This window comes from Agelaius phoeniceus, chromosome 15 (assembly GCF_051311805.1).
Source record: "Agelaius phoeniceus isolate bAgePho1 chromosome 15, bAgePho1.hap1, whole genome shotgun sequence".
In the NCBI taxonomy this organism is placed as follows: Eukaryota; Metazoa; Chordata; class Aves; order Passeriformes; family Icteridae; genus Agelaius; species Agelaius phoeniceus.
In genome coordinates, this window is record NC_135279.1 from 854,281 (window position 1) to 879,536 (window position 25,256).

Consider the following 25,256-nt stretch of genomic DNA (forward strand, 5'->3'; position numbering starts at 1 on the left):
GTCTGGCTGTGAGAGATGGTCGAGGACCGAGTCTTTTTCTTAGCAAACCACAGGTTTTGTAACTGCCCACGTAAAGGCAGGGGAGAGCTCAGCCACCATCCCCTGCCAGCCCCTTATCAGCTCTGCTGCAGCCCGTGCCTCTGGAATCACAGAGCAGGATTAGCTGGGGCTGACGTGCAGACCCAGCCCGGCAGCACCTGGGCTCTGGCACCTTCTCCCTGTTAGGGATCGGGAACCTCTCCCTGTTTGGGATTGGGAACCTCTCCCTGTTAGGGATCGGGAACCTCTCCCTGTTTGGGATTGGGAACCTCTCCCTGTTTGGGATCGGGAACCTCTCCCTGTTTGGGATTGGGAACCTCTCCCTGTTAGGGATTGGGAACCTCTCCCTGTTAGGGATTGGGAACCTCTCCCTGTTTGGGATCGGGAACCTCTCCCTGTTAGGGATCGGGAACCTCTCCCTGTTTGGGATCGGGAACCTCTCCCTGTTAGGGATCGGGAACCTCTCCCTGTTAGGGATCGGGAACCTCTCCCTGTTAGGGATTGGGAACCTCTCCCTGTTAGGGATTGGGAACCTCTCCCTGTTAGGGATTGGGAACCTCTCCCTGTTAGGGATCGGGAACCTCTCCCTGTTTGGGATCAGACACCTCTCCCTGTTTGGGATCAGACACCTCTCCCTGTTTGGGATCAGGAACCTCTCCCTGTTTGGGATCGGGCACCTTCTCCCTGTTTGGGATCAGACACCTCTCCCTGTTTGGGATCGGGCACCTTCTCCCTGTTTGGGATCAGGAACCTCTCCCTGTTTGGGATCAGACACCTCTCCCTGTTTGGGATCAGGCACCTTCTCCCTGTTTGGGATCGGGCACCTCTCCCTGTTTGGGATCAGGCACCTTCTCCCTGTTTGGGATCAGGAACCTCTCCCTGTTTGGGATCAGACACCTCTCCCTGTTTGGGATCAGGCACCTTCTCCCTGTTTGGGATCAGGAACCTCTCCCTGTTTGGGATTGGGAACCTCTCCCTGTTTGGGATCAGGAACCTCTCCCTGTTTGGGATCAGACACCTCTCCCTGTTTGGGATCAGACACCTCTCCCTGTTTGGGATCAGGCACCTTCTCCCTGTTTGGGATCAGGAACCTCTCCCTGTTTGGGATTGGGAACCTCTCCCTGTTTGGGATCAGGCACCTTCTCCCTGTTTGGGATCAGGAACCTCTCCCTGTTTGGGATTGGGAACCTCTCCCTGTTTGGGATCAGGAACCTCTCCCTGTTTGGGATCAGACACCTCTCCCTGTTTGGGATCAGACACCTCTCCCTGTTTGGGATCAGGCACCTTCTCCCTGTTTGGGATCAGGAACCTCTCCCTGTTTGGGATTGGGAACCTCTCCCTGTTTGGGATCAGGCACCTCTCCCTGTTTGGGATCAGGAACCTCTCCCTGTTTGGGATCGGGAACCTCTCCCTGTTTGGGATCAGGAACCTCTCCCTGTTTGGGATCGGGAACCTCTCCCTGTTTGGGATCGGGAACCTCTCCCTGTTTGGGATCAGACACCTCTCCCTGTTTGGGATCAGGCACCTCTCTCTCTCTCTCAGGGCTCAGGCACCTCTCCCTGTCCCCACACACCCACAGAGCCCTTCAGGCTGGCCAGCAGCAGGATCTGTGTGCTGGCCATGGCTCCTGGAGCCCAGGCTGGGGCTGTGCAGTGACCTGATGTTTGTCTCACCCTGCCAGGGTGGGTGCTGGTGTTCAGCTCACCGTGCCAGGATGGGTGCTGGTGTTCAGCTCACCCTGCCAGGGTGGGTGCTGGTGTTTGTCTCACCCTGCCAGGATGGGTGCTGGTGTTCAGCTCACCCTGCCAGGATGGGTGCTGGTGTTGGAGCTCACCCTGCCAGGATGGGTGCTGGTGTTGGAGCTCACCGTGCCAGGGTGGGTGCTGGTGTTTGTCTCACCCTGCCAGGGTGGGTGCTGGTGTTCAGCTCACCTTGCCAGGATGGGTGCTGGTGTTCAGCTCACCGTGCCAGGATGGGTGCTGGTGTTAGAGCTCACCGTGCCAGGGTGGGTGCTGGTGTTCAGCTCACCGTGCCAGGGTGGGTGCTGGTGTTCAGCTCACCCTGCCAGGGTGGGTGCTGGTGTTAGAGCTCACCCTGCCAGGGTGGGTGCTGGTGTTCAGCTCACCTTGCCAGGATGGGTGCTGGTGTTCAGCTCACCGTGCCAGGGTGGGTGCTGGTGTTAGAGCTCACCCTGCCAGGGTGGGTGCTGGTGTTCAGCTCACCGTGCCAGGGTGGGTGCTGGTGTTCAGCTCACCCTGCCAGGATGGGTGCTGGTGTTCAGCTCACCGTGCCAGGGTGGGTGCTGGTGTTAGAGCTCACCCTGCCAGGGTGGGTGCTGGTGTTCAGCTCACCCTGCCAGGGTGGGTGCTGGTGTTAGAGCTCACCCTGCCAGGGTGGGTGCTGGTGTTCAGCTCACCTTGCCAGGATGGGTGCTGGTGTTCAGCTCACCGTGCCAGGGTGGGTGCTGGTGTTCAGCTCACCCTGCCAGGATGGGTGCTGGTGTTCAGCTCACCGTGCCAGGGTGGGTGCTGGTGTTAGAGCTCACCCTGCCAGGGTGGGTGCTGGTGTTCAGCTCACCCTGCCAGGGTGGGTGCTGGTGTTCAGCTCACCCTGCCAGGGTGGGTGCTGGTGTTTGTCTCACCCTGCCAGGGTGGGTGCTGGTGTTCAGCTCACCATGCCAGGGTGGGTGCTGGTGTTTGTCTCACCGTGCCAGGATGGGTGCTGGTGTTCAGCTCACCGTGCCAGGGTGGGTGCTGGTGTTAGAGCTCACCCTGCCAGGGTGGGTGCTGGTGTTCAGCTCACCGTGCCAGGATGGGTGCTGGTGTTCAGCTCACCGTGCCAGGGTGGGTGCTGGTGTTTGTCTCACCATGCCAGGGTGGGTGCTGGTGTTCAGCTCACCGTGCCAGGGTGGGTGCTGGTGTTTGTCTCACCCTGCCAGGGTGGGTGCTGCTGTTCAGCTCACCCTGCCAGGATGGGTGCTGGTGTTCAGCTCACCCTGCCAGGATGGGTGCTGGTGTTCAGCTCACCCTGCCAGGGTGGGTGCTGGTGTTCAGCTCACCATGCCAGGGTGGGTGCTGCTGGCACAGCCCCTGCTGCCCAGGCAGCTCCCAGGGCTGCTGCTCAGGTGGGATTGGCAGCAGCCACTCCTGCTCAGGGTCAGCAAGGGGCTCAGCCCAAAGCTTCCTGCTCTGTGTGACTGCAAGGGAGGAGAAAGTGCTTGGAAAAGCCCCTGCTCCCTGCTTGTGAGGGCCAGAGGCACTTGCCAGAGCCGTGCCAAGGCTCCAGCTCCCCTGGCACGTGGCTGGTGAGGCTGGGACCTGGCCACCAGCACTGTGACTCCAAATGAAGGTGCTGTGGCACTGTTCTGTGTACACTAGAGGACTTGGCTTGTGGAATGTTTGCCAGCACCCATCAGCAGGGTTTTTCACTTGAATCACAAGATTAGGCTTACTCTTAAACAACTGAGAGCTCTTGGAAGGAAGCAAACATCTGTGTTGTGTGTCTGCTTCAGGTGTGCGTGTGCTCTGTACTTGTGCTGCTTGAGGAGCAGGGAATCCTGAGAGCTGGAGTTTTGCATGGGGGGCATGTACACAGCAGCATTATTTCTCTATAATAGTATAATTCCTGCCTGTACCTAAATGCTCTTGCTGGTTTGATACATAAGAGTTTTAATTTGACACTGGACTCTTTAATCGCTGTATATATTCAGAAGTGAGTATGGTAGCCATCAGCAGTGAATATTTGTATTGTTGTCTGCTTTGTTCTTCCTTCCTCTCTGACCAGAAAGCTTGGTTCTCTTTTGGATCCGTGGATGGCTCTGGAGTTATCAGTGGTTAGACAACAAGTAAACATGTACTGTACATGGGCTGCTGGCCAGCTGGCCCTGGCAGCCGGCAGCTCGGGACTTGCTTTCAGCCCCACAAGAATGCCTGTTTGCTTGGTCATTTCCTTTCCTTTCAAACACAAAAAAGAAAACTTTTTTCCTCCAATTAAATTGCTTTCCTGGCCTAAATATTGAAATTAAGGAGAGAGCTCCTCAGATATTGGGGCTTGGGCAATTTGGGAGGAAACTTTTGAGTTTGCACAGAAGCCCTCGAGGAACACTCACTGGGATGGGAAGTGACCAGGCCTGAAATTCATCTCTTTTTTCCCTTTGCTTTGTGGGGCAGTTCAACACCGAATTTCTCTCCCTGGCTCAGCTGTGCTTGCCCCCAGAGAGGTGTTGGGGCACACAGAGCCCTCGAGGGGCAGTGCCCTGACCATGGGCTGTGTCCCTGGGGCTGAGATTTTCCTCTGCTTGGAAAATCCAAATTCCACAACGGTGTTTTCTGCATGTTTTGCACTCCAGGGTGGAGAAGGCAACTCAGAGCATGACCTGAAGCACCCTGGGACATACCTGGCCGCAGTACCCTGGTGTTTTGCAGCACTGTGACTAGTTTTCATCCAATATTTGAGTGATCACATTTCTGTCACGTGCAGTTAAAAATGTCTGTGCTGCAAGCTGGAGAATAATTAGACTGAACGCATGCCTGTAATTGATCTTGCTGCTGGTTATTATACTAAAGACCTGCCAGGAAATTTGCTTCCTTTCCCGCATCCCTTTCCTTCTCCCCTCAAAATGTGCTCAGAAACTCCAAAACAAAATCCCTCTGCTTGGGAAAGCCTCAGCACGTGAATGGAGCCTCGTGGCTGTGGCTCCTTCTCTGACCTGAGGAGGATTTTTTCAAGGGCACCAACACAATGTGTGCATTATTCCCTCCAGCTCATGGGTTCTTCAGCCTGGGATAAGGTTTGGGCAGGTTTGGAGGGGGCTGCCCAGGGAGGTTTGGGGTGCCCATCCCTGGAGGTGGCACTCAGAGCTCCGGGCTGGGGACAGGGTGGGCACTGGGCACAGCCTGGGCTCGCTGGCCTTGGAGGTCCTCTCCAGTGTAAATGAATCTGTGATTGTTATGGCATCCTTTCAGCAGTGTTACACGTACCAAGGAGTTACCATTGGGTGTTGGAGTAAATCGGCTTTTGCAGGGAGCTTCACAGTAATCATTTCTTACACAGCACTCTTAGATACCATCTCTTTTCTTGGCTCTAGTTTGAGGTGAAAAAGAAATCAGAGGGTGCCTTGGCAATGGGATTGAAACAGCAGCACAGGCGATTTTGGGGTTAATTTACTTATTCCACAGAACCCTCTTCCCACCTTAATTTTATCTCTTCTCCGATCTGGTGTCTCTGTCCATGTAATGCTGGTTTGCAACAGCAGTTGCATTTCTGGCGACTCCTGGGCTGGTTTTGCCTCCTTGGTGACAGAGCTGCCCCCAGACAGCCCCAGCTGCCCCTGCTCGTGGTGCAGGGCTGGGCTGGAACAGGTGGATGTGTCCTCTGAGCTTCTGGAGAGGCTGGAAAAGTCTGAGGAGAGATCCAGCGTTCTGTATCTTGGGAAATCAGAATAGCAGAGGCTTTCAGGAGAGTGAAGGCTGATGATAGGAGCCACCTTCTTTTCCAGCTGCCTCCAATAAATGTCAAATAAAATGCTTATTTTACACACCAAGGGTGTGAGGGAGTTTGCCTTTAAAAAGTGTGTAAAAACTTTCTTTTCATGTTGTAATTCAGGACTGAATTTAAAGGCTGGTTTTGAAATCAGTAATACTTAGTGGAAACTGGTTTTTAGTATTTTGAATAGTTTTCTTCATTATTAATTTCCATTTGAGCACTTTGAAGCCTATCAAGTCCATTTCCCGTCTCCATGATCACATTGAGATTACTTGGTGGTTTCTCTGATCTTCTCAAGGCCTTGCTTTCTGTAAATGACAGTCCCTGTGGTATTTATAAAACTGTTTTTTTACTTGGTGGTGTTATTAAAAAATGCCAAGCAGAAAAAGTGACTCTGGGAGGAATGAACTGGGTTATTTCTGACTTTGCAGCACTCTTGGGTGGCTCTCGCTGGGGGAAGGAGGAGGCTGGTTCTGAGCAGGAGAGCAGTAACCATGGGTTTATTCTGAGCCCTGGCTGCAGTTGGGGCTGTAGGGAGCCCTCTGCCAGGCTGCCATGTGCAGTCCCTGCAGGGCTTCGGGCGTCTGAGCACGTCACATTCCCATAATACACTGAATTTCTGGGAAAAACCTGCCTGTACATGTAGGGCTGTGAGCACAGCCACAGGTGCTTCCCTCGGGGCTGCTCCTGAACCTCCTGCACCCTGGGAGCAATGGATATTGGGGATTTGGCACCTGCTGTTAGCACTGAGCCGTGGAATTTGGTCCTTGATTCATCAACGTCTATAAAATATCTCAAGTTTTTCTTACAAAGCTTAAAAACAGTACCAGGTCATGGTTTGAGGCTCAGCCTAATCGTGAGATTTACTTGATAATTTCCTTTCAAATACAAAAAGTAAAATTTTTTTCCTCCAATTAAATTGCTTTCCTGACCTAAATATTAAAATCAGGGAAAGAGCTCCTCAGATACTGGGGCTTGGGCAATTTGGAAGGAAGCTTTTGAGGTCTTGGAGGAAAGGTTGTGCAGACCCCAGAGTCACTGAGGTAGGATACGACCCCCAACACCATCGAGTCCCAGCCGTGCCCAATCCCCACCCTGTCCCCAGCCCAGAGCCCCAAGTGCCACCTCCAGCCCTTCCTGGGACACTGCAGGGATGGGCACCCCAAACCTGCCCACACCTTATCCCAGGCTGAAGAATCCAGGAGCTGGGAGCAATAATCTTTTCCTTTGTGCAGCAGTTTAAGCCCATTTTCTCTCCCTGGTTGAAATCAGAAGTGCTGCTTTATTCTTTAGCTCTTCTGCACATACATTTCTCAGCCCAGAACAGATTTTCTGAGAAAAGACAGATTCTCTTAATTGTCAGCCCTTAAGTGAAGCTGAAGGAGAAGTGCCAGATGCTGCAGGATTTGTGATGAAAGTTTCAAGAATAATCAGTCCAGGGAAGCACTGATCATTGTCTCCTTGGAAAGGCTGACCTGCTTCTCTGCAGCTGAGGTGAGGAGCTGCAGCCTTGTGCCTGGATCTGGTATTTCCTTGTGGATTGTTGCAGGGGAAAATGGGGTTAATTTGTGACTTTTCCAAGCTTTTTGAAGCACCACAGCTTCTGAAATACTGAGAAGTAGCAGCAGTGATGGCAGTTGGTGGGTCTGCCCTTGTCATGGTATCATTTTCTGTATTTCTCTTGTGGTGCTTCCTGGGTTTTTCTTCCAGGACCAGCTGTAGGTTCCACATACAGAACAGGGTGAGAGGAAGATCTGTGTTACAGGTAGGAAGAGCTGTAGATAATGATGGCGTGTTCAGCATCACGAATAAGAAAATACAAAACTTAAAGCATTCCTTCCTGTCACTTTGATGATAATTTATATTCAGGCGTTGGTTAATCTCATCTAAATTCAGACGTGCTGAGGACTCAAATTTAAGAGCATAATTATCCATAGTTCAGTTTTCTCCATGAGGCAGTGGGGAGGAGAAACAGGCTTGGATTGTTCTTGGCTGTTCAGTGTTTCTCTGTATTGCCAGGTAAGTGTTCATTATAGCCATACTTCTAAAATTAGTACCTCTTTTGGTTCCTGAAGTGAGAATGAAATTAATTTGGGGGAAAAAAATTGACCCTAGATTTTTAAAAAATATTTTGTTCTTAGGATGTGTTATAGTTCTTTTATTTTTCATTTTCTGTGGTGGTGGTTTATTTGTTGATAATCTTAATTATACTTTGCAGATTGAACACTGGGACACTGAAATGTTATTACTGTATCCATCCTGCATGATCCAGGTGTTGTCTTAACTTTTAACCTGGTTTGTCTCTCAGCCAGATCCTTTATTACCTTGCCACGAGTAGATTGGATAGTGGAAGCTTCCCTAGGCAGGGTGGAGAGGAAAAGCCCCATGTGTGGTGGGGTGACTCCACAAAAACCAGGAGCTCCTGTTCTGCTGGAATCAGTGGGATGGCTCCATAAAAACCAGGAGCTCCTGTTCTCCTGGAATCAGTGGGATGGCTCCATAAAAACCAGGAGCTCCTGTTCTGCTGGAATCAGTGGGATGGCTCCATAAAAACCAGGAGCTCCTGTTCTGCTGGAATCAGTGGGATGGCTCCATAAAGACCAGGAGCTCCTGTTCTGCTGGAATCAGTGGGATGGCTCCACAGCACCAGGAGCTCCTGTTCTCCTGGAATCAGTGGGATGGCTCCATAAAGACCAGGAGCTCCTGTTCTGCTGGAATCAGTGGGATGGCTCCACAGCACCAAGAGCTCCTGTTCTGCTGGAATCAGAGGGATGGCTCCATAAAGACCAGGAGCTCCTGTTCTCCTGGAATCAGTGGGGTGGCTCCATAAAAACCAGGAGCTCCTGTGCTGGAATCAGTGGGATGGCTCCATTAAAGCAGAGGGCTCCTGTTCTGCTGGAATCAGTGGGATGGCTCCACAGCACCAAGAGCTCCTTCTCCCCAGGAGGGGCAGCTCAGCAGATCCATCTGACACCCGCTGGTCCTGCAGCCACCAGCCTGTGCCAGGTGAGCCCCTGTCCAAAGAGGGCTTTCTCTGCAGGTCCAAGCAGAGCCCTCTCCTCACAAAGAGTTAAGTGTGCAGCCAGAGCTGGGTTTGTTCCCGTTGCTGGTGTTTGCCAGCCTGACCTTTGTTTAATGTTTCTCAGACAGAGCATGCAAGCGACATGACAGCAGTTAGGGCGGGATTTTAGCCTGGAAATACAGTGAGGCTTTGGGCTTACATGTATTTATTGCAACTGGCAAATACTCCTGGGTTAGCTGCCCCTTCTGGGGGCTGGTGGGAGCCTGTGCTGGGAGCCAGGCTGGTCCCAGCTCTGCTCTCAGAGCCCTGGCTGTGCTGACGTGTCCAGAGCCCCACGTGCTGCTGCGCCCTGAGCCACTGCTAAAAACAAGGAAAGATTAACCCCTCTGCTTTTCCTAAAGGTGGTTTGTTTCAGGGTTAATTCCTCTGAAACCCCAGGAATCTCAGGGAAGCTTTCCAAAGGTACAAGAGCTGTTTTTCTGAGGGAGCCTCATCCCCACTGGAGTTGGCTGAGCCATTGGATCAGTGTCTCTCGAAGATGCAGTAGCAGTTGAAGTTATTGTACTGTTAAAGCAATACAGAAATGCTTGTTGGAACCAGGGTGTTGTGTTTTAGATAAAAGCACCTCCATGTGCTTTTCATTTGAAAACTTAAGGCTTTGTGAATGTCAGCATCCCCTGTTATTTGGAGTTAAAAGCTTGTTTGGTGTGTGTGTGATTGCACCTGTATGGGGTCTGCACCCTGGGAGCGCTGCTTTGGTTTGTTTCTCTGGTGCTTGCTGCTGAAAAAGCTGATTATAAACCTGAGACTCAGGTAAATGAAGTTGTACCCCAGTGAGGTCTTCTCAGTAATGTCTGATTGAAATGGATCTTTTTTTTTTCCTTTGCTTTATGTTAATATTTTTTAAAGGTGGGACTGTTGGATTGACTGGTCATCTGATGGGTTGAAAGGATTGGCTGATGAACTTTCATTTTTTCCTACACTATCCTGCATCTAGCTTTGTCAGATTTTTGTCTCTGATACGTTCTGTTCAGGTGCCCATAGCTTTGAAACCTTTCCTAGCTGCAGCTCAAAAAGCATTTTTTTATATTTTTATATTGTTTGATTTCATCAATAATATGGGAAACTGATTGCCATACCCGTTCTCTCTCACCTCCTGTGTAATTGTGCTTATGTAAGGATATAAGAACTTAGGGACTAATACATAGTCTTAAAACTGAATTAAGCACCTGTTTTCTTCAGGTACTGAGTAGAGTGAGCTCACCTCCCAAACCCAGCATGCAGTGAGTTCTGCCTTTCCCACATTTCAGTAGTAAACACCCAGTAATTTTCCCATGAGGAATACTACAGCTCTCCTACTGGAACAGTCTTCAGATGGCTTCAAAACCTGTTGCAGCTGTGAATGCAATATGCACTCCATTGAGTAAATCTTGAGTAATGACCATAGTTAAAATGTTGATCTGAGCTGTTGTGACATCTTCTAAATCAGGAAAAGAAAAGAGTTTCCCATCAGGAAAGCTTTTAATACTTTTCAGAAGGAATGTTGGGATTGCTGCAGTAAGTTCAGCCCTGGGGACGCAGGAGGAGCTCTCGGAGGAGAGGATGGTGGGGAGGGCTCGGGGTCTGTCTGTCCCTGTCGTGGTGGCTGTGGGAGAGAGGTAAACAGCCCATTAATGAAGTTTACAGATGGAGTTTAATTGGGAGGGGCTCCCAGTGCTGCTCAGGAAGAGAAAATACACAAAGAGGCAGAGACGAACAATGTGGCCAGGAAACAGCGCGAGGTTCAGCGAGGAAGGAATAGAGCTTCCTTCAGCTGGCAGGGAGGGGAGAGGACAGAGGAAAGTGCATAAAAAATACCAGGAGCCCCGGAGAGGGACAGAAGGCGAGAGCTAAAAGTATCATGGGGGGAAAAAAGCACACCACAAAGGAGCCCAAAGCCCCAAGGTGAGAATCGCCTGCAAAGGCGGGGTGTGGGCAACAGGAGGGATGTGGTGAAACATCTTTATAGTCTTGTGTGACATGGTTGCCAAGTGGAAATAAAAGCAGGTAATAACCTACTGTGTGTGCATGTTATAGCAGAAATTGTATCTGTAATTGCTTAACAGTGTTGACAAAAGTAATTACAGCCCTCTCCTGGCTAATTCAATAAAGTTGACTTAAAATGCCTTGGAAATGACATACAATATACACGTCATACAGGTCTGGGGTGCTACTCCTTGCTTGGCCTTCTGAGAATATTACACAAGTTTCTGTGGCTGATTTCGTGTCAATAAACAAACTTAGGACGTGCTTTTCTTCCTGTTCGTGCAGGGAAGAGTGGTTTCGTATTTGTTCTTTGCATCCCCTGTGTCAGGGGCCAGTTAAAATGAAGTGGAATTGTGTTCTGAAGGGCAGTAAAAGTGATTGTAAGAGTTTGGGAAATGCTTTTTAAACAGATTCACTCAGTTTTAAGCTCTGTTATGTAGACACACAGATCTGAATATGAAAGATAAAATGCACCAAGAACTAAATGTGAAACAGGAAGAAAAGCTTTTTGTAGGGTTTGGGGGGAGACCTCAGCCTCTCCCTCAGGGCCCTGAGCCATCACCGTGCTCGTCCGTCAGCAGCTCTCTGATTTTTAAGTCACCGGGGATTTTGAATTTGCTCTGTGTCTTTCCTGTAAGAATTCCTGTTCCCTCTGTAAGATGGTACAAAGGAATCTCTTCCCTTTAAAGTGACGTTGGTGCTCATGACTAAACAGGGAGCACGATCCACACGAGCTGGCGCTGCACCGCAGGCCCGTGGCGCTGACAGCAGCTTGCAGTCGTCATCCTTGTGACTAAGATCTCAAAATCATCACCAGTATTTTTGTCTTCCAGCAAAGTACCCAGGATATGATGTTTTTATTGGGGTTTGTTTGTTTTTCATGCTCTTGGAAGCCGTCACAAAAGCTGATTCCGTCCTGGCAGGTTTATTGTAGCAAAGCCCAGTCTCCCTTCCCGCTGCTCTTCTCATTAAAGCCAGCTCAGGCTCCTCCTCAGCTCTTTCTTTAGCTGATGATGAAAATAAGTGGCTGTAACAATGAATTTCCCTCTCAGGGGATCCAAACATACTGAATACATACCTGGAATGAGAGTGGAAACACAGTGAGTTTAGTAAACAGTGTGAAAACAACAGGCATGAACCTTCAGTACAGATTCCTGTTGGTAAATGCAGATTATTTGTGTAATGACTTCATTTCATGCCACATCCATGTGGAAACAAACCACCACAGTTTATGGGCCTCTCTTGTGCCAAACAGAAGGGTGTCTTCAGTACTGGGGCAGTAACTTCTGCGGGTTAAATCTTTTCATTGTCAGTTGTAGGTTAAGCACTGACTAAAGCAAATGACCAGTGTGCCCATTGCCCATCCAAAATTTCAGGAATATTCTACTGTTAAAAATACAGTTCTCATTCACCAGTTGATTTATTTTGGGGGAAAGAGTTTGCTTTCCTTCCTACATATATTGGGAATATAACAGGCACGTTTTAAACCACAAGGTGGATTTTGATTCTTCAGTAGTTTCTGCTAATAGCAAACGTCATTTGAGAGTATTTTTCTTGCTTACATGCCTTGTTTAAACTCTGTTTTGGCTGCTTTCTTTTTGGTCCACTGGTGTTTTTTGAGCTTCTGGACTCCTGTTCAAAGTTTAAAGAACAATAACCAGTCAAATGTAAAATAATGTCAATTGAACCAACTGATGACTCAACAGTCAACCAAGTCATCCTGGCCCTGCACCAAATGGACCGAGGCCAAAACCTAAAGTTGGCACCGTCCCCATCCCTGTTCTCCATAGATCTGCACTGAAGCAGAGCCCAGAGTGCAACAGGCTGGTTAATATTCCATAATGGAGTGCTGCACGTGTGAGTGTGTGCCTCCCATTGAGGGAGCTGGGCAGGACCTGGGTCTGCAGGGCTCCCTCCAGAGGGACGGGGAACAAATGGGGAAATGGGGAAATGGGGAAATGGGGTTTGTGCTCCGGGGAATTCAGCAGCCTTGCCTGCTTCAGTATCACCTCTCCTCTGAGCAGAGCTTCCTGGAGGGGCTGGAGAAGGAATGAAGGAAAAATAATTCCTTTCTGCTTCTCTTGCCCTCTCTTCATCTTTCCCTTCTCCTCTTCTTCTTCCTGCTCAGAGTTAAGGTGTCATTTCTGCTCTGTTATTTGTGTTTGAGTTACATTACTTTTAGTTTCTTTTTTTATATTTCTACTGATATTTGTTGTTGTAAAGCAGGAATTAGCTCTGCAGTGCAGCTAAAAGCATGAGCTGGTGAATAGGTCTGTGTGTCCACATTGATACAGCTTCAGTCCCGACCACTGTTCCACTGGCAGCAGGAGAGTCTTGATTTTGCTGTGTTTTTTCAGAATAGAAGAAATGAACTTCCTAATTGCAGCTCTGAATTTATTTATGTCTTGATGGTTATTTGACTGTGGAAGGACTCTACTGCAGCTTTGAGGCTTTTGGAGAAGAGAAGGCTCCAAGGGAGCTTGAAACCCCTTCCAGTGCAGAAAGGGGCTCCAAGAGAGCTGGAGAGGGACTTTGGACAAGGGGGAATGGCTTCCCACTGCCAGGGAGCAGGGCTTGATGGGATCCTGAGGGTGGGGAGACCCTGGCACAGGTGCCCAGAGCAGCTGGGGCTGCCCTGCATCCCTGGCAGTGCCCCAGGCCAGGCTGGAAGGGCTTGGAGCAGCCTGGGACAGTGGAAGGTGTCCCTGCCATGGCAGGGGATCTTTAAGATCCTTTCCAATCCAGACCATTCTGGGATTCTGTGATTCTCCTGCAGTTTACTTTAATCTTTTACTGCCTTTCTTTCTGTATCATTAATATTTTTCCATGTATGTTAGAATCAGCTTTCCAGATGTGTCTCTCCTTTCCTAGCAGCATCGTTTTGGCAGCCTGCACACAGTCCTGTGATTGACACGAGCACTGGACACGGCTCATGCTGAGGTCATTAATGGAACAAATCCTGTTTAATATTTTAAGTTGAGTTCCTCTGGTACAACATTAATGTGTGCTGGAATAAGGGGTCAGATCCGATCTATGCTGACTGTGGAGGAAGAGCCAAAATGCTGGGGCTGCTCTGAGCTCATGAATCTCTTGTGATCACCACAGAATGTCTCAGTGCAGTTCTGCTGCTGTTGAATTCCAAGTGCTGGCCCATGGAACTGGTGTGTGAAAGGGTCAGTGTTTAGACAATACATTTTTGGGCAGTTAGTTTGGCTCTTGGTTAGTTTGCAAGGTTCAGAAAACTAAAAACCTGCTTCTAAGAAAGGTAGAGCAGCTCTGAGGCTGCTGAGATCTGAAACAGAACCCCAGAATCCACAGGAGTTGGAAAAGACTTTTAATGTTATCAAGTCCAAGCTGTGCCTGATCCCCACCCTGTCCCCAGCCCAGAGCCCCCAGTGCCACCTCCAGCCCTTCCTTGGACACCTCCAGGGATGGGCACTGCAACCCTCCCTGGGCAGTGCCAGTGCCTGAGCCCCTTTCCATGGGGAAATTCCTGCAGTGCCCACCCTGAGCCTGCCCTGAGCCCCCTTTCCATGGGGAAATTCCTGCTGTGCCCATCCTGAGCCTGCCCTGAGCCCCCTTTCCATGGGGAAATTCCTGCTGTGCCCACCCTGAGCCTGCCCTGGCCCACCCTGAGGCCGTTCCCTCTGCTCCTGTCCCTGTCCCCTCCTGTCAAGAGCTGTGCAGAGCCACAAGGGCCCCCCTGAGCCTTCTTTTAACCAGGCTGAGACATTTCTTGGGATGCACTGAAAATTAAAAAAAAACCCTCTAATTCTACTCAGACCTTTGCATTTTATTGTAAAGTGCATTATTTTGCAGCTGTCTTGGTCCTGGCTCATCTCAGTCTGTGAGCACAGAACGTGTCCCTGTGCCTGCAGGTTTGAGATGATCCACAGGCTGTAAATACAGGTAGATCAAATCGCTCTTTTGTCATCCAGCAGAGCTTAAACAATTGGTATGGCCCAGGATGATTTGATTCCATATTTTTATGCAAAGTTTGTATTTGAGTACAGAGGTACTGGCTTCTGTCTGGGTCTCTTTCTTTGCTGCCTCTTTATTTAGGGAAGGAAGGGTGAACAATGAAGTTTAAAAAGCAGCACAAAGCTTTGGAAAAGTATGCCTAAATTGATTCATATAGAAATGAATTCTACCCTTGAAGGTAAGACTTTTTGGCCGCTTTACTGGAGCACTGTAATAAATATAAAAGTTTAGAACATATAATTTAATTATCATATTCTGGCCATAAATGCTTTAGGTCTGTAGTACATTTGAAATCCCAAGAGCTCTGGCTGAGGTTGCAGCTGCAACATCAATTACCATTTATCCATTCCAAGAAAGCTTTGCCTGTGCCCTTGAAGCCTTTACGTTCTGGAGAGGCTCCAGCGGGAGCGCGGCCGCTGCTCCGGCGTCACTCGCGGTGATGCCAAGATGGGAGCGGGCGCCATTTCACAGCAGGGCCAGGGCTGGCCTCGGGCTGGGGCCTGTGGAGCTGCCAGCCCCTCCTGGTGCTCCAGAGAGCTGCAGTGCCCTGGGCAGAGTGGGTACCCTGGAGCTGCCAGCCCCTCCTGGTGCTCCCAGGGAGCTGCAGTGCCCTGGGCAGGGTGGGTGCCCTCGGCAGGGTGGGTGCTCCTCAGGGATTGGGGATGGCCGGGTCCAGGCTGGAGCTGCAGTGCCCTGGGCAGGATGGGTGCTCCTCAGGGATTGGGGATGGCCGTGGTGCAGGCTGGAGCTGCAGTGCCCTGGGCAGGGCGGGTGCTCCTCAGGGATTGGGGATGGCCATGGTGCAGGCTGGAGCTGCAGTGCCCTGGGCAGGGTGGGTGCCCTGGGCAGGGTGGGTGCTCCTCAGGGATGGGGATGGCCGTGGTGCAGGCTGGACGCGCCGCTGGCCCTGAGGAGCCCTGGCTGCCAGGGCAGCTTTGCTCTCCATGTGTCGTGTTGGCAATCTGCAGATTCCTGCCCTGCTTCCATGCTGTTGGCATGTGCCAGCACTATTTGTCTGCCTGTACAAGCCCTCAAATCCTGCAGCCAGCTCTGTGTGAAGGCGTGATATAAGGTGTGTTCTGGGACAGGGGATGTCCTGAGACTTTGCTGCTTGAGGAATCTCTCATATTTTAAATTTTTCTGTTATAACCGTGGCATCCCCTAGCAGCATTGACTGTGGCAGGGTCAGGAGGAGGGACAGCCCCTCTGCCTGTGCACCAGGAGCTGCTGTGCTATGAGTTTCTGGCTCTGGCAGTGAAGGAAATTCGGCCGTGGCCTTCCACAGTGCCACATCCCTCCTGGTGCCATTATCTTGGCCGTGTCACAGATGTGCTGCACAAAGCGAGACCGTTAGTTCAGCATCTGATTTCCTGGCTTATCAGGGGTTTTTTAATACAGTGTTTATCTGGGTGTGCGATAAAGGAAACTGTGTTAATCGCCCTGGTTCTCAGAGCAGCTGGAAACCAGAAATGCTGAGGGCTTTTCTCTACAGGCTTTGGTTAAATACTCCGGAGTGGATTTTTCATTTGTTGTGGTATCATTGAGGACATGCTTGTTGTCCAGACCTGCACTCCTACCAAAACCATCCAGATCTCCATTTTAAACAGAAAATAGGAAAGAGAGCTGAAGAGTGGGTGGGTCTGTGAGGAAGTTACGTGGAGGGAGGATTTGTGGCTCTGTGAGCAGTCAGCACCCCAGGACACCTTGGCTTGGGGTCTGTCCCCATGGCAGCCTGTGCCTCTGCAGTGGCTCTGTGCCCCCTCTGCGGCACCCGGCCAGCCAGGGCTGGCTCTGTGTCTGCAGAGCTCAGGCAGCCTGGGAGGAAAACCTGGGTTCTTACCAATTTTCAGTCTCTTCAGAATGAAGTGAAAACATTTCGAGAGACAGAAGAGGCCAATGGTTCAGGTTCTCAGCAAAATGCCTTTCTGGAATTATTTCCAACTGGCAAACACACTTCTGTTTTAATAGTCATGACAGGTCTAGTGTCAACAGCCTTGGACTGAAATTTCTTCCTGCTTGAATTCAAAACTACTTCCCTGCCTAAGAGGATATAAAAATAATTAATAGTTTCTCTAGTTAATGAAGAAATAAATAAACAATTCAAAATATGTAATCAGGCCGTGTCCACAGCCTAGTGTTTACATTGTTCTCATTGCTTGAAGATAAGGAGGAGGCCCAGATGGCAATGACTTTGAAAATGGTTTCTTTACTCTTAGTTTGGTGATACCACTTCCACCAATGAGTAACTTGCTTTTGAGAATCCATTCCCAGTGGTTGGTTCAGTTGAGCTGCAGAGCCAGCATGTGTGGTGGGCCATGTTTTGGTGTCTAGGGGTGTGAGCAGTGACCCCTGTTTGGACAGAATGTGGTCCAGGCTGACCATCCCTTTCCCACACTGGTGAAGAGGGGCGCAGGCTGGCAATGGTCGGTAATTTTGGCTCCTCAAAGTTCCACTTGCCATTGTCTCACTAGAGTTGTTGTTCATAGGGTCAGAGAATCTGCAATGGTTTGGGTTGGGAGGGACCTTGAGGATCAACACGTCCCACCCTTGTGTGTCCTGTCTGTGTGTCCATGTGTCCTGTCTGTGTGTCCCTGTCTGTGTGGCTCTGTCCGTGTGTCCATGTCCCCCATCTGTGTGTCCTTGTCCGTGTGTCCATGTCCCCCTGTCTGTCTGTCCCTGTGTGCCTCTGTCCGTGTGTCCGTGTGTCCCTGTGTCCCTGTGTCCCCGTCTGTGTATCCCTGCCTGTGTGTCCTTGTCCGTGTGACCGTGTCCCCCTGTCTGTGTGTCCCTGTCTGTGTGTCCGTGTCCGTGTCCCCCCATCTGTGTGTCCCTGTCAATGTGTCTGTGTGTTCCTGTTGTGTGTCCCTGTCTGTGTCCCCCTGTCTGTGTGTCCCTGTCCGTGTGTCCATGTCCCCCGTCTGTGTGTCCCTGTCAATGTGTCTGTGTGTTCCTGTTGTGTGTCCCTGTCCGTGTGTCCCTGTCCGTGTCCCCCCATCTGTGTGTTCCTGTCTGTGTGTCCCTGTTCAAGTGTCTGTGTCTGTGTCCCTCTGTCTGTGTGTTCCTGTCCGTGTGTCCATGTGTCCGTGTCCATGTCCTCCTGTCCATGTGTCCATGTCTGTGTGTCCCTGTCCATGTGTCCCTGTGTGTCCCTGTTCATGTGTCCCTGTCTGTGTCCCCCTGTCCGTGTCCCCCTGTCAGTGTGTCCCTGTCCGTGTGTCCCTCTGTGTCGCTGTCCATGTGTCCCTGTCCGTGTGTCCATGTCCCTGTCCCTGTGTGTCCCTGTCCATGTGTCCCTGTGTGTCGCTGTCCATGTGTCCCTGTGTGTCCCTGTCTGTGTGTCCATGTGTCCCTGTGTGTCGCTGTCCGTGTGTCCCTGTGTGTCGCTGTCCATGTGTCCCTGTCCGTGTGTCCCTGTGTGTCGATGTCCATGTGTCCCTGTGTGTCGCTGTCCATGTGTCCCTGTGTGTCCCTGTCCGTGTGTCCCTGTCCATGTGTCCCTGTCCATGTGTCCCTGTCTGTGTGTCCCTGTGTGTCCCTGTCCGTGTGTCCCTGTGTGTCCCTGTGTGTCGCTGTCCATGTGTCCCTGTGTGTCGCTGTCCATGTGTCCCTGTGTGTCCCTATCCATGTGTCCCTGTGTGTCCCTGTCCATGTGCCCCTGTCCGTGTGTCCCTGTGTGTCGCTGTCCATGTGTCGGTGTCCGTGTGTCCCTGTCCGTGTGTGGCTGTCCATGTGCCCCTGTCCGTGTGTGGCTGTCCGTGTGTCCCGCTGCCCAGGCTGTGTCTGTCTGTCCCCTGGACAGGAGCCCTCCCCAGCCGTTGCCACGCCCGCCTGCTGCAGGTGACCCTTGAGCCGGGGTTGAAGTCCCTGGTGAATGATTAACCCTGGAATGGCTTTAATTAAACACCTGGATTTCTGCACAGCTCGTTACTGGGGCGCCATCTTCGTTAAGCCTTTCCATTTTCCCCCTTCATCAAAATTGCCCATTTCACCCCCTTAATTAAGGTTTCCCATTTTGCCCCCACACTTTCTGTTGACTGGAGATGATAAACACATCTATACAAATAAATAAAATCGGATTGTGTATGAATAGCTTCTGAAAAATACATGGGAATGTACTAAGTTTAGTACCCCATACCAATACCTTGCCTCCCAAAATGAAATTTAATCAAAGTTTTTACAGATTTGGAAGGCTGAAAATTGGGAGATTTTTTTCCTCTCTCATCTATGCTGCTTGATTTTTTTTTTTATCTAGATGAGACTCATAGTTTATTAGGGTTTGTTGAGTTGAAAATAGTTTCTGTAAATACTGAAAGGGGTTCCATTATTATATTACCTCAGAGTGTAATTTCCCTGCCTTACCTCTTCCTTAGGAAGTGGTCATTTGCCTTTTGCTGTGTATAACTGTGTAGTGAAGATGTACACTGCGTGTGGCTCGTGCAGGAGCCCTGCAGCCCCTCCTGGTGCTGCTCCACAGCGGGGCTGGCTGGCAGCTCTCCCACTGTCAGTGAATATTGCGCTTATCTGATACAGCCAGGCTGGGGAGATATGCCTGCAGCCCGGATTGGATTGCTGGCTACTGCTGTATTAATCAATGTAATCATTTATTTTTAGTTTTAGATGTCATATCATCTGTTTTCTTTCTCGTATTACATTTTCTGTGGTGCTGGTACAGAAAATGAGCCCCGTTTAAAAATTAAAGGTGACTGAAAAGTTTCAGTGGAATATGTTTGGCACTGTCATGGTTTCCCTGACAGCTAATGAATGTTTCCTTAAAAATGCTTTTGTCAGAAATTCGAGAGGTATAAAGAGTTTTATTTTTGTATCTAAATTAGCTGTCTTCAAAACTATACATAGAAAGATGTTTCCATCTTTTTAATAATTTTAATGAAGCAAAGTTCTCAAGTGCTATATTCCTTATTTAAACTCATAGCTCCTAGCCCGTACTTCAGTGTTTAATCTGAAATATTTATTATTGGAAAAGGAGCTATTGGGCCTAAAGTTTTAGAGAAAATAAGGCATCTTAGAGTAGCCAGATAGTGACTGCTCTTTGTAGAAGGGGTATTGCTTGGTTTTGAGGTAAGTGTTGGGGTTTTTATTAGGGTTTTTTTTTGTATATGGTGGTCTAAAAGTAGAGAAACAGTTTCTTCTTCCAAACGTGTCAGTGAGCTGGGGAGAGAAGAAAAAAAAAAATGAAAGAAGAAAGTAATACGTGCATCACATGAAAGGAAGCAAAGCTTTGAGGTCAAAATTACTTGTCTGATGATCAGACAGGAAAGCTGTGAAAGAGCAAAGAACCAAGGGTGGCTCTCAAGCCTGAGGTTCTCCTCTGGTCTCTGGGCTCCTTCTGAGATCCCCATGGAGCAGCAGAGCTGGGCAGAGGCAGCAGAGCAGGAGCAGAGGTGGATCCTCCTCAGGATCCTCCTGAGCTGCCTTGCCAGGAGGCCCCGAGCTGCAGCTCTGTGCTCAGAGGGATGGGGCAGTGCCCCTCCATCCCTCCAGAGCTGCTCCTGGAGCTCTGTGCCCCTGAGGAGGGCAGGCCTGCTGGGCCTCTCACTAAAGATGTGTGTTCCTAGGCACATGGACTTGGTGGGACTGGCTGGGGTTTCATTCTGCCACGGCTCCAGTGCTGCGGGGTGCAACCAGAGGGGTTTATCAGAACTCTTTCAAAGAAGGGTAATTAACTGGAAGAGCCAGGAAAGCCATGCCATGGGTGATGAGCAGGGGTGCAGTCCCTCAGTGAGCCCTCTCCAGCTGACAGACACGTTGTGGGGGCTGGCAGCCTCGTGGCAGAGCCACGGAGGAGAAGTGTTGAGCATTCCAGAGATGCTTCTGAGCGCAGAGCAGCGATGTGACAGATTCGAGTTCTTTTCCAAGTTCTGGAAAGAAGCGTGCTTCCCTTTGGGAAAAGAGGGGCCTTTTTCTTCCCTTTTTCCTCAAGTTTGACTCATTCTCCTCCATTCCTGCTGCCAGCCTTTCCTGCTGAGGGCTCTGCACCACTCTTGTTCTGGTCTTACTCTGCTCTCCTCTTCCCACTTCTCTTGCAGCACGCTGAAGCTGTTGCTGTGTTCCTGTCTGGTGTTTTCTCTTCTGCTCAGCCTCTCTGCTCTGAGACACAGCTCAGCTTCTCCCCACCTCAGACTCTGCTTTTAGGGGGTTTGCACATCCCTTAGGTCTTTGCCTGCCAGTGCTGTCTCATTTTTTCCCCCTAATGCAAGTAATTTTCACTTCTCTCTGCCTTCTGGTTCCATTTTTGTCAAAGTGAGAACTTCATTGACACATTTATTGTGGTTTGACTTTGATCCCTCTGTGTTTGAGTGGGAGGATCCTGCTCCTTGTCTTTTGCTTGCCTCAGTCCCTGTAGGAAAGGACAAGCACAATGGCAAAGTCCTTTGGACACTGGATGGACCATTTCTCAGGTGCTCCCTGGGGATGGGACATATGGACCTGTGCAAAAGCAGAGCTCTCAGGTGTTGGAATGTCTTAATTTGGGATGGAATTTTAAGGTTTGCGTGAGCGTGTTGGAGCTGTGGTTTTTTTTAAATGTGTGACCAAATCTGGTCAGACTTCCTTGAGGAGGGGAAAAGGAATTTTCCATGCAAAAGCCATCCCACATACAAATGCTAAACCCACATCAGGGAACGTGGATGGTCTGGAGAGTTTCCAAGGCGAGGCACCAAAACCTTAAATAAAAGTGTCATTTTTCTAGCTTCATCTGGAGAGTGGCTGGAACCCTGGTGAACAGGATTTTCTGTGAAAATCAGTTTCAAGTGAAGCAGGCAATATAGAAATCATGTTTTAGGCGTCTCAAACGTAGCTGGGAATCACAGAATAGCTGGGGTTGGAAGGGACCTCTGGAGATCATCCAGTCCAACCTCCTGCCCAGGCAGGGTCACCTGGAGCAGGGGACACAGGAGCATGTCCAGGTGGGTTTGGGATGTGTCCAGAGAGGGACACTCCCTGAGCTCCTGGGCAGCTGTTCCAGTACCTGCCACCCTCCTTGGAAGGGAGTTCTTCCTCACGTGGAGGAGGATGAACTCAACCTGTGGGCCTTTGCAGGGCTGTGGGGCAGTGCCTGGCTGCTCTGTAGGATCAGGGTTGGTCTGTAAGAGTGCATGCAGCTCTCTTCAGGCCAGAGGAGATAAGCCACTGTAAGAGCAGCCCCTGAGCCCTGGCCCAGCACTGCTGGGTCAGCCCTGAGGATTAGGAGCAGCTCCAAGGTGATTAGGATGGATTGTTTGTTGTTCCAAGAGGGATTTGGGTTTTTTCCTTAACAAACCGATCCTTCATTTGTAGCTGGGCTGGGTGTTTACATCCAGATCCTGAAATGAAGGATATTTCACTCTTCTCCTGAACTGCTGGGGTGAAACCATCACTCTTTACTGTGAATATTTGTTGCTATATGGCCCAATTTGCACGGCTTCTTGCATAACAGCATCCCAGTGGAGCCGCCGGTGGTGCTGCTGGGAAGGGAGCCCTTGTGCAGACTGCAGGGAATGTGGCAGTAATGGAAACAATATGGAGTAAGAGCGTGTTTAAAGAGTCAATTTTAAAGGCTGGGATAATTGTGCAAGAAACTTGGCTTCAGAAACGTGTAAGGGAAGGAATCTTGATGCAGCCAAATAGGCCGTGAAAAATCCATACAGCTTTTCTGGGGTTTTACAGAAGTCCTTGTTTAACTGTTTCTGGTGCTCTCTGTGTGCAGAACTGCCCCACCAAGCTGTTCCTGGCAGGTGCCAGCCCTGTGCTCGCCTCTATCCCAATTAAAGGTATTTCTCTGCTTTGTTTCAGCCCTGGAATGAGGTCAGATGTAAGCTCTTCTCCATCCACAACCTCAGCAACTACGGGACCACCTCCCAAGCTCTGCCTGGTGTGCTCCGACGAGGCCTCGGGGTGCCACTACGGTGTCCTGACGTGTGGCAGCTGCAAAGTCTTCTTCAAAAGGGCAGTGGAAGGTAGGGCCTCCTGATAAATATGAGATCCCCACGCACACCATCCATTTTCAAACCCAGCATCCATGGTTTTGCGAGAATCCTACTGAACAGCCCACCCATTAGATCACTGATCTTGTCATGGTAAATCACATTGATAATGGTGCATTATCCAAAGCGTGGATTCCATTCACGTTGATAAAATGCTCCCATTCACTCAGTGTAAAAGAATTTATTGTTGTTTTGGCTTTTGTCTCTTTCATTTTCTTTCACTGTTGTTTTTGTTTATTTGTCCCGTTTTTATACAGATATTTTGTCTGTGTGCAATGGATTTGTAAAGTTTGTAATTTTTCAATTTATGGTTAGTTGGTTTGTGTAGAAAACTTACATGGAACTTGGTGAATTGGTTGTGTGTGAGGGTATTGTAGTTTTCCTGTAAACAATGTTGGTTGAATTGCATCCATGTCCCTGGGTGTTATTTGCAGGGACACTGGGTACCAGGGGCGTGTGTGGCATTGGATCACTGAGATTTCTGTCCAGTTGTGATTAGAGAAAACCATTCTGGAAAACAGAGATGATGGAAAACTAATGTGAATGAGGGCTGTGTGGATTTTGGGTGTGTCAACAGCCATTTTGTGAGGGACCAGGTTGTACCTCAAGGTCTGACTGTGCTTCAGTATCACATGCAGAAAAACTGGAGCATATTCCCAGTGTTTCTGAGGTGATTTCCCAGGTCTGAAGAGCATCATTCCTAGTTCTGGCCCTCAGGGTTTCCTGTCTTGTGCCTCCCTCATGCAGCCCTCTCTGAAGCAGGCTCTTTCTGCTGACATTTGTGCAAGCTGGGGTCACTGGAGGAGAGGGAAGGCTCTTTGGCAAAGACAAGGCACCATTCAGTCCTCAGCAGCAGCACTTGCCCCAGTTCTGGCTCACCATGGGGAGCTCCATGGAAGGGCAGAGCCCCTCGGAGGGATCAGCAGAGTCAAGTTCATGTGGTGGTTTCTGCTGGTCACAAAGGGCTGCTGGCTCTGTGGCAGCTGAGGTATAACAGGGCAGTACGAGCTCAAGTGCAAAGCAGATAATCATCTGTACCTTTGATTAAAACATGGTCACCAGAGATCCCTCAGAAGACAGTTTGTAAGGCAGCTGGACAGGTGCCATAGCCATGGGTTTGCCTGTTCTCAAGCTTAAATAAATCACAAAAGTATTGATACAGGAAGGAATCCCCCCAGTGATTCCTTTTGGGTTTGACACACCATAAATCAACTGTCTTGGTATTAAAAGTGTAAGCAGGCTTGTGGCAATAGTTCCTGGAGTCTCACCTCTGCTTCCATTTTGACTTTGCCACAAATTATCCCACTTCTCACAGAATCCCAGAACCATTAAGGTTGGAAAAGACCTCCAGGTTCATCAAGTGGAGCCTTTGATGGATCACCACCGTGTCAGCTGGGCCACAGCACCAAGGACTGGGCACCCTAAACCCTTCCATTCCATGACAGGGATATGCAGGACTGCTTCCAGGATCCGTTAGTCCTAGTCCTCACTTTAAGGAACAAATAATTCGGTTTTGTCTTTTATAGGCATTTTTCTTATTAGGAACACATGTAAAAAGAATTTGTTTCTGCAATATCCTTTTTATTAGTGGCTGCCAGGCACCTGTTAGTGCTCAGATCAAGCTGACTCTGCACACTCATTCTCCGGCCTTTAGCCAAAGCCCTTTTTTCCACCTTTGCCTCCAGGCCTGTGTACTGTGACAGAAATAGTCACAGAAACTGGAAGTGTCAGTGTCTAGAAGTCAGTATAGAGTGCATTTTTTCAGCAAAGAGTAGAACTAGAGGAGAAGAGGAAGGGTGAAGGTGGGACAGCAGCTGTCGATTTATGTGCAGCTCTTCAGGCAGCCAGGTCTTTCTCCAGGAGCCCAGGCTGGCCAGAGATAGCGTTTTCTCTTCTGATTTCGTGGTGTTTCAGAGCCCAGAGCCCTTGTGACTGAGTTTGTCCAGCCCCAGCCCTGCTCAGCTCCCAGCCCTTCAGCCAATGCACCAACCTGGATCCCCCAGCTCCTCACACTCCCTCCCTGCAGGCTCCCCAGCACCTCCCTCCTGCTTTGCTCCAGATCAGCCTTCTTCAGCAGCACTTCCCATTCCATCTTCCAGACTCTTTTGTCTGCAATTCCCAACCTTTTTTAGGCTGCTGTGCTCAAATGGGCACAGAGCGTCAGAGCCCCGGTGCCAGCGGGGCTGTGGGCGGGATGGGGATGGGGATGGGGATGGGATTGGGATTGGGATTGGGATTGGGGATGGGGATGGGGATGGCATTGGCCAGCCTCTGAAAAATGCCCCTGTGTGCCCCAGATCTCCCTGGAAACTCCTGCCTTGGCTCACTCCTGGTTTTTAGCAGAGTATTTGTGGAGTGCCTGGGCTTGAGCAGCAGAGAGAACTGGAGCACATTCCTTTGGCTGCTGGCACAGCCCTGGGCAGCAGGAGGACGTGGAGCACCAACTTCCCCTCATTCTCCCCCAAAATGGCCATGGGACAAGAGACTTTGGTGTAGCATAATACAAAGAAATGGTGTAGCTTGGTCCTAGAAAAGGCAAGAATAGGTGAGCAGTAAATACAAGAAGCCAAGCATTTGTGGAGAGGAAGCTCTTTGTTAGGAATAGAATGGAGCAGCTCAGGAGCAGCCTCACCTGAGTGCCTGTGTCTCATCAGACAGGAGGGACAGGGAGCTGTTGTTGTCTCTGCTGCACTGCAGTGCTGGCACATGGGCATCAGTTCATGTTC

At 50.0% G+C, this 25,256-nt stretch overlaps 1 protein-coding gene across 2 annotated transcripts in view; it reads left to right on the forward strand.

Moving 5' to 3' along the window:
- The window catches only part of NR3C1 (nuclear receptor subfamily 3 group C member 1), a 65,153-nt gene that overhangs the window by 18,186 nt on the left and 21,711 nt on the right, over nucleotides 1-25,256 (forward strand). For both annotated transcript variants that reach the window (XM_054642623.2, XM_054642625.2), the window contains exon 3: nucleotides 22,340-22,503. In XM_054642623.2, the coding sequence (XP_054498598.1) occupies nucleotides 22,340-22,503 (164 nt within the window). The remainder of the gene's footprint in view (nucleotides 1-22,339; nucleotides 22,504-25,256) is intronic.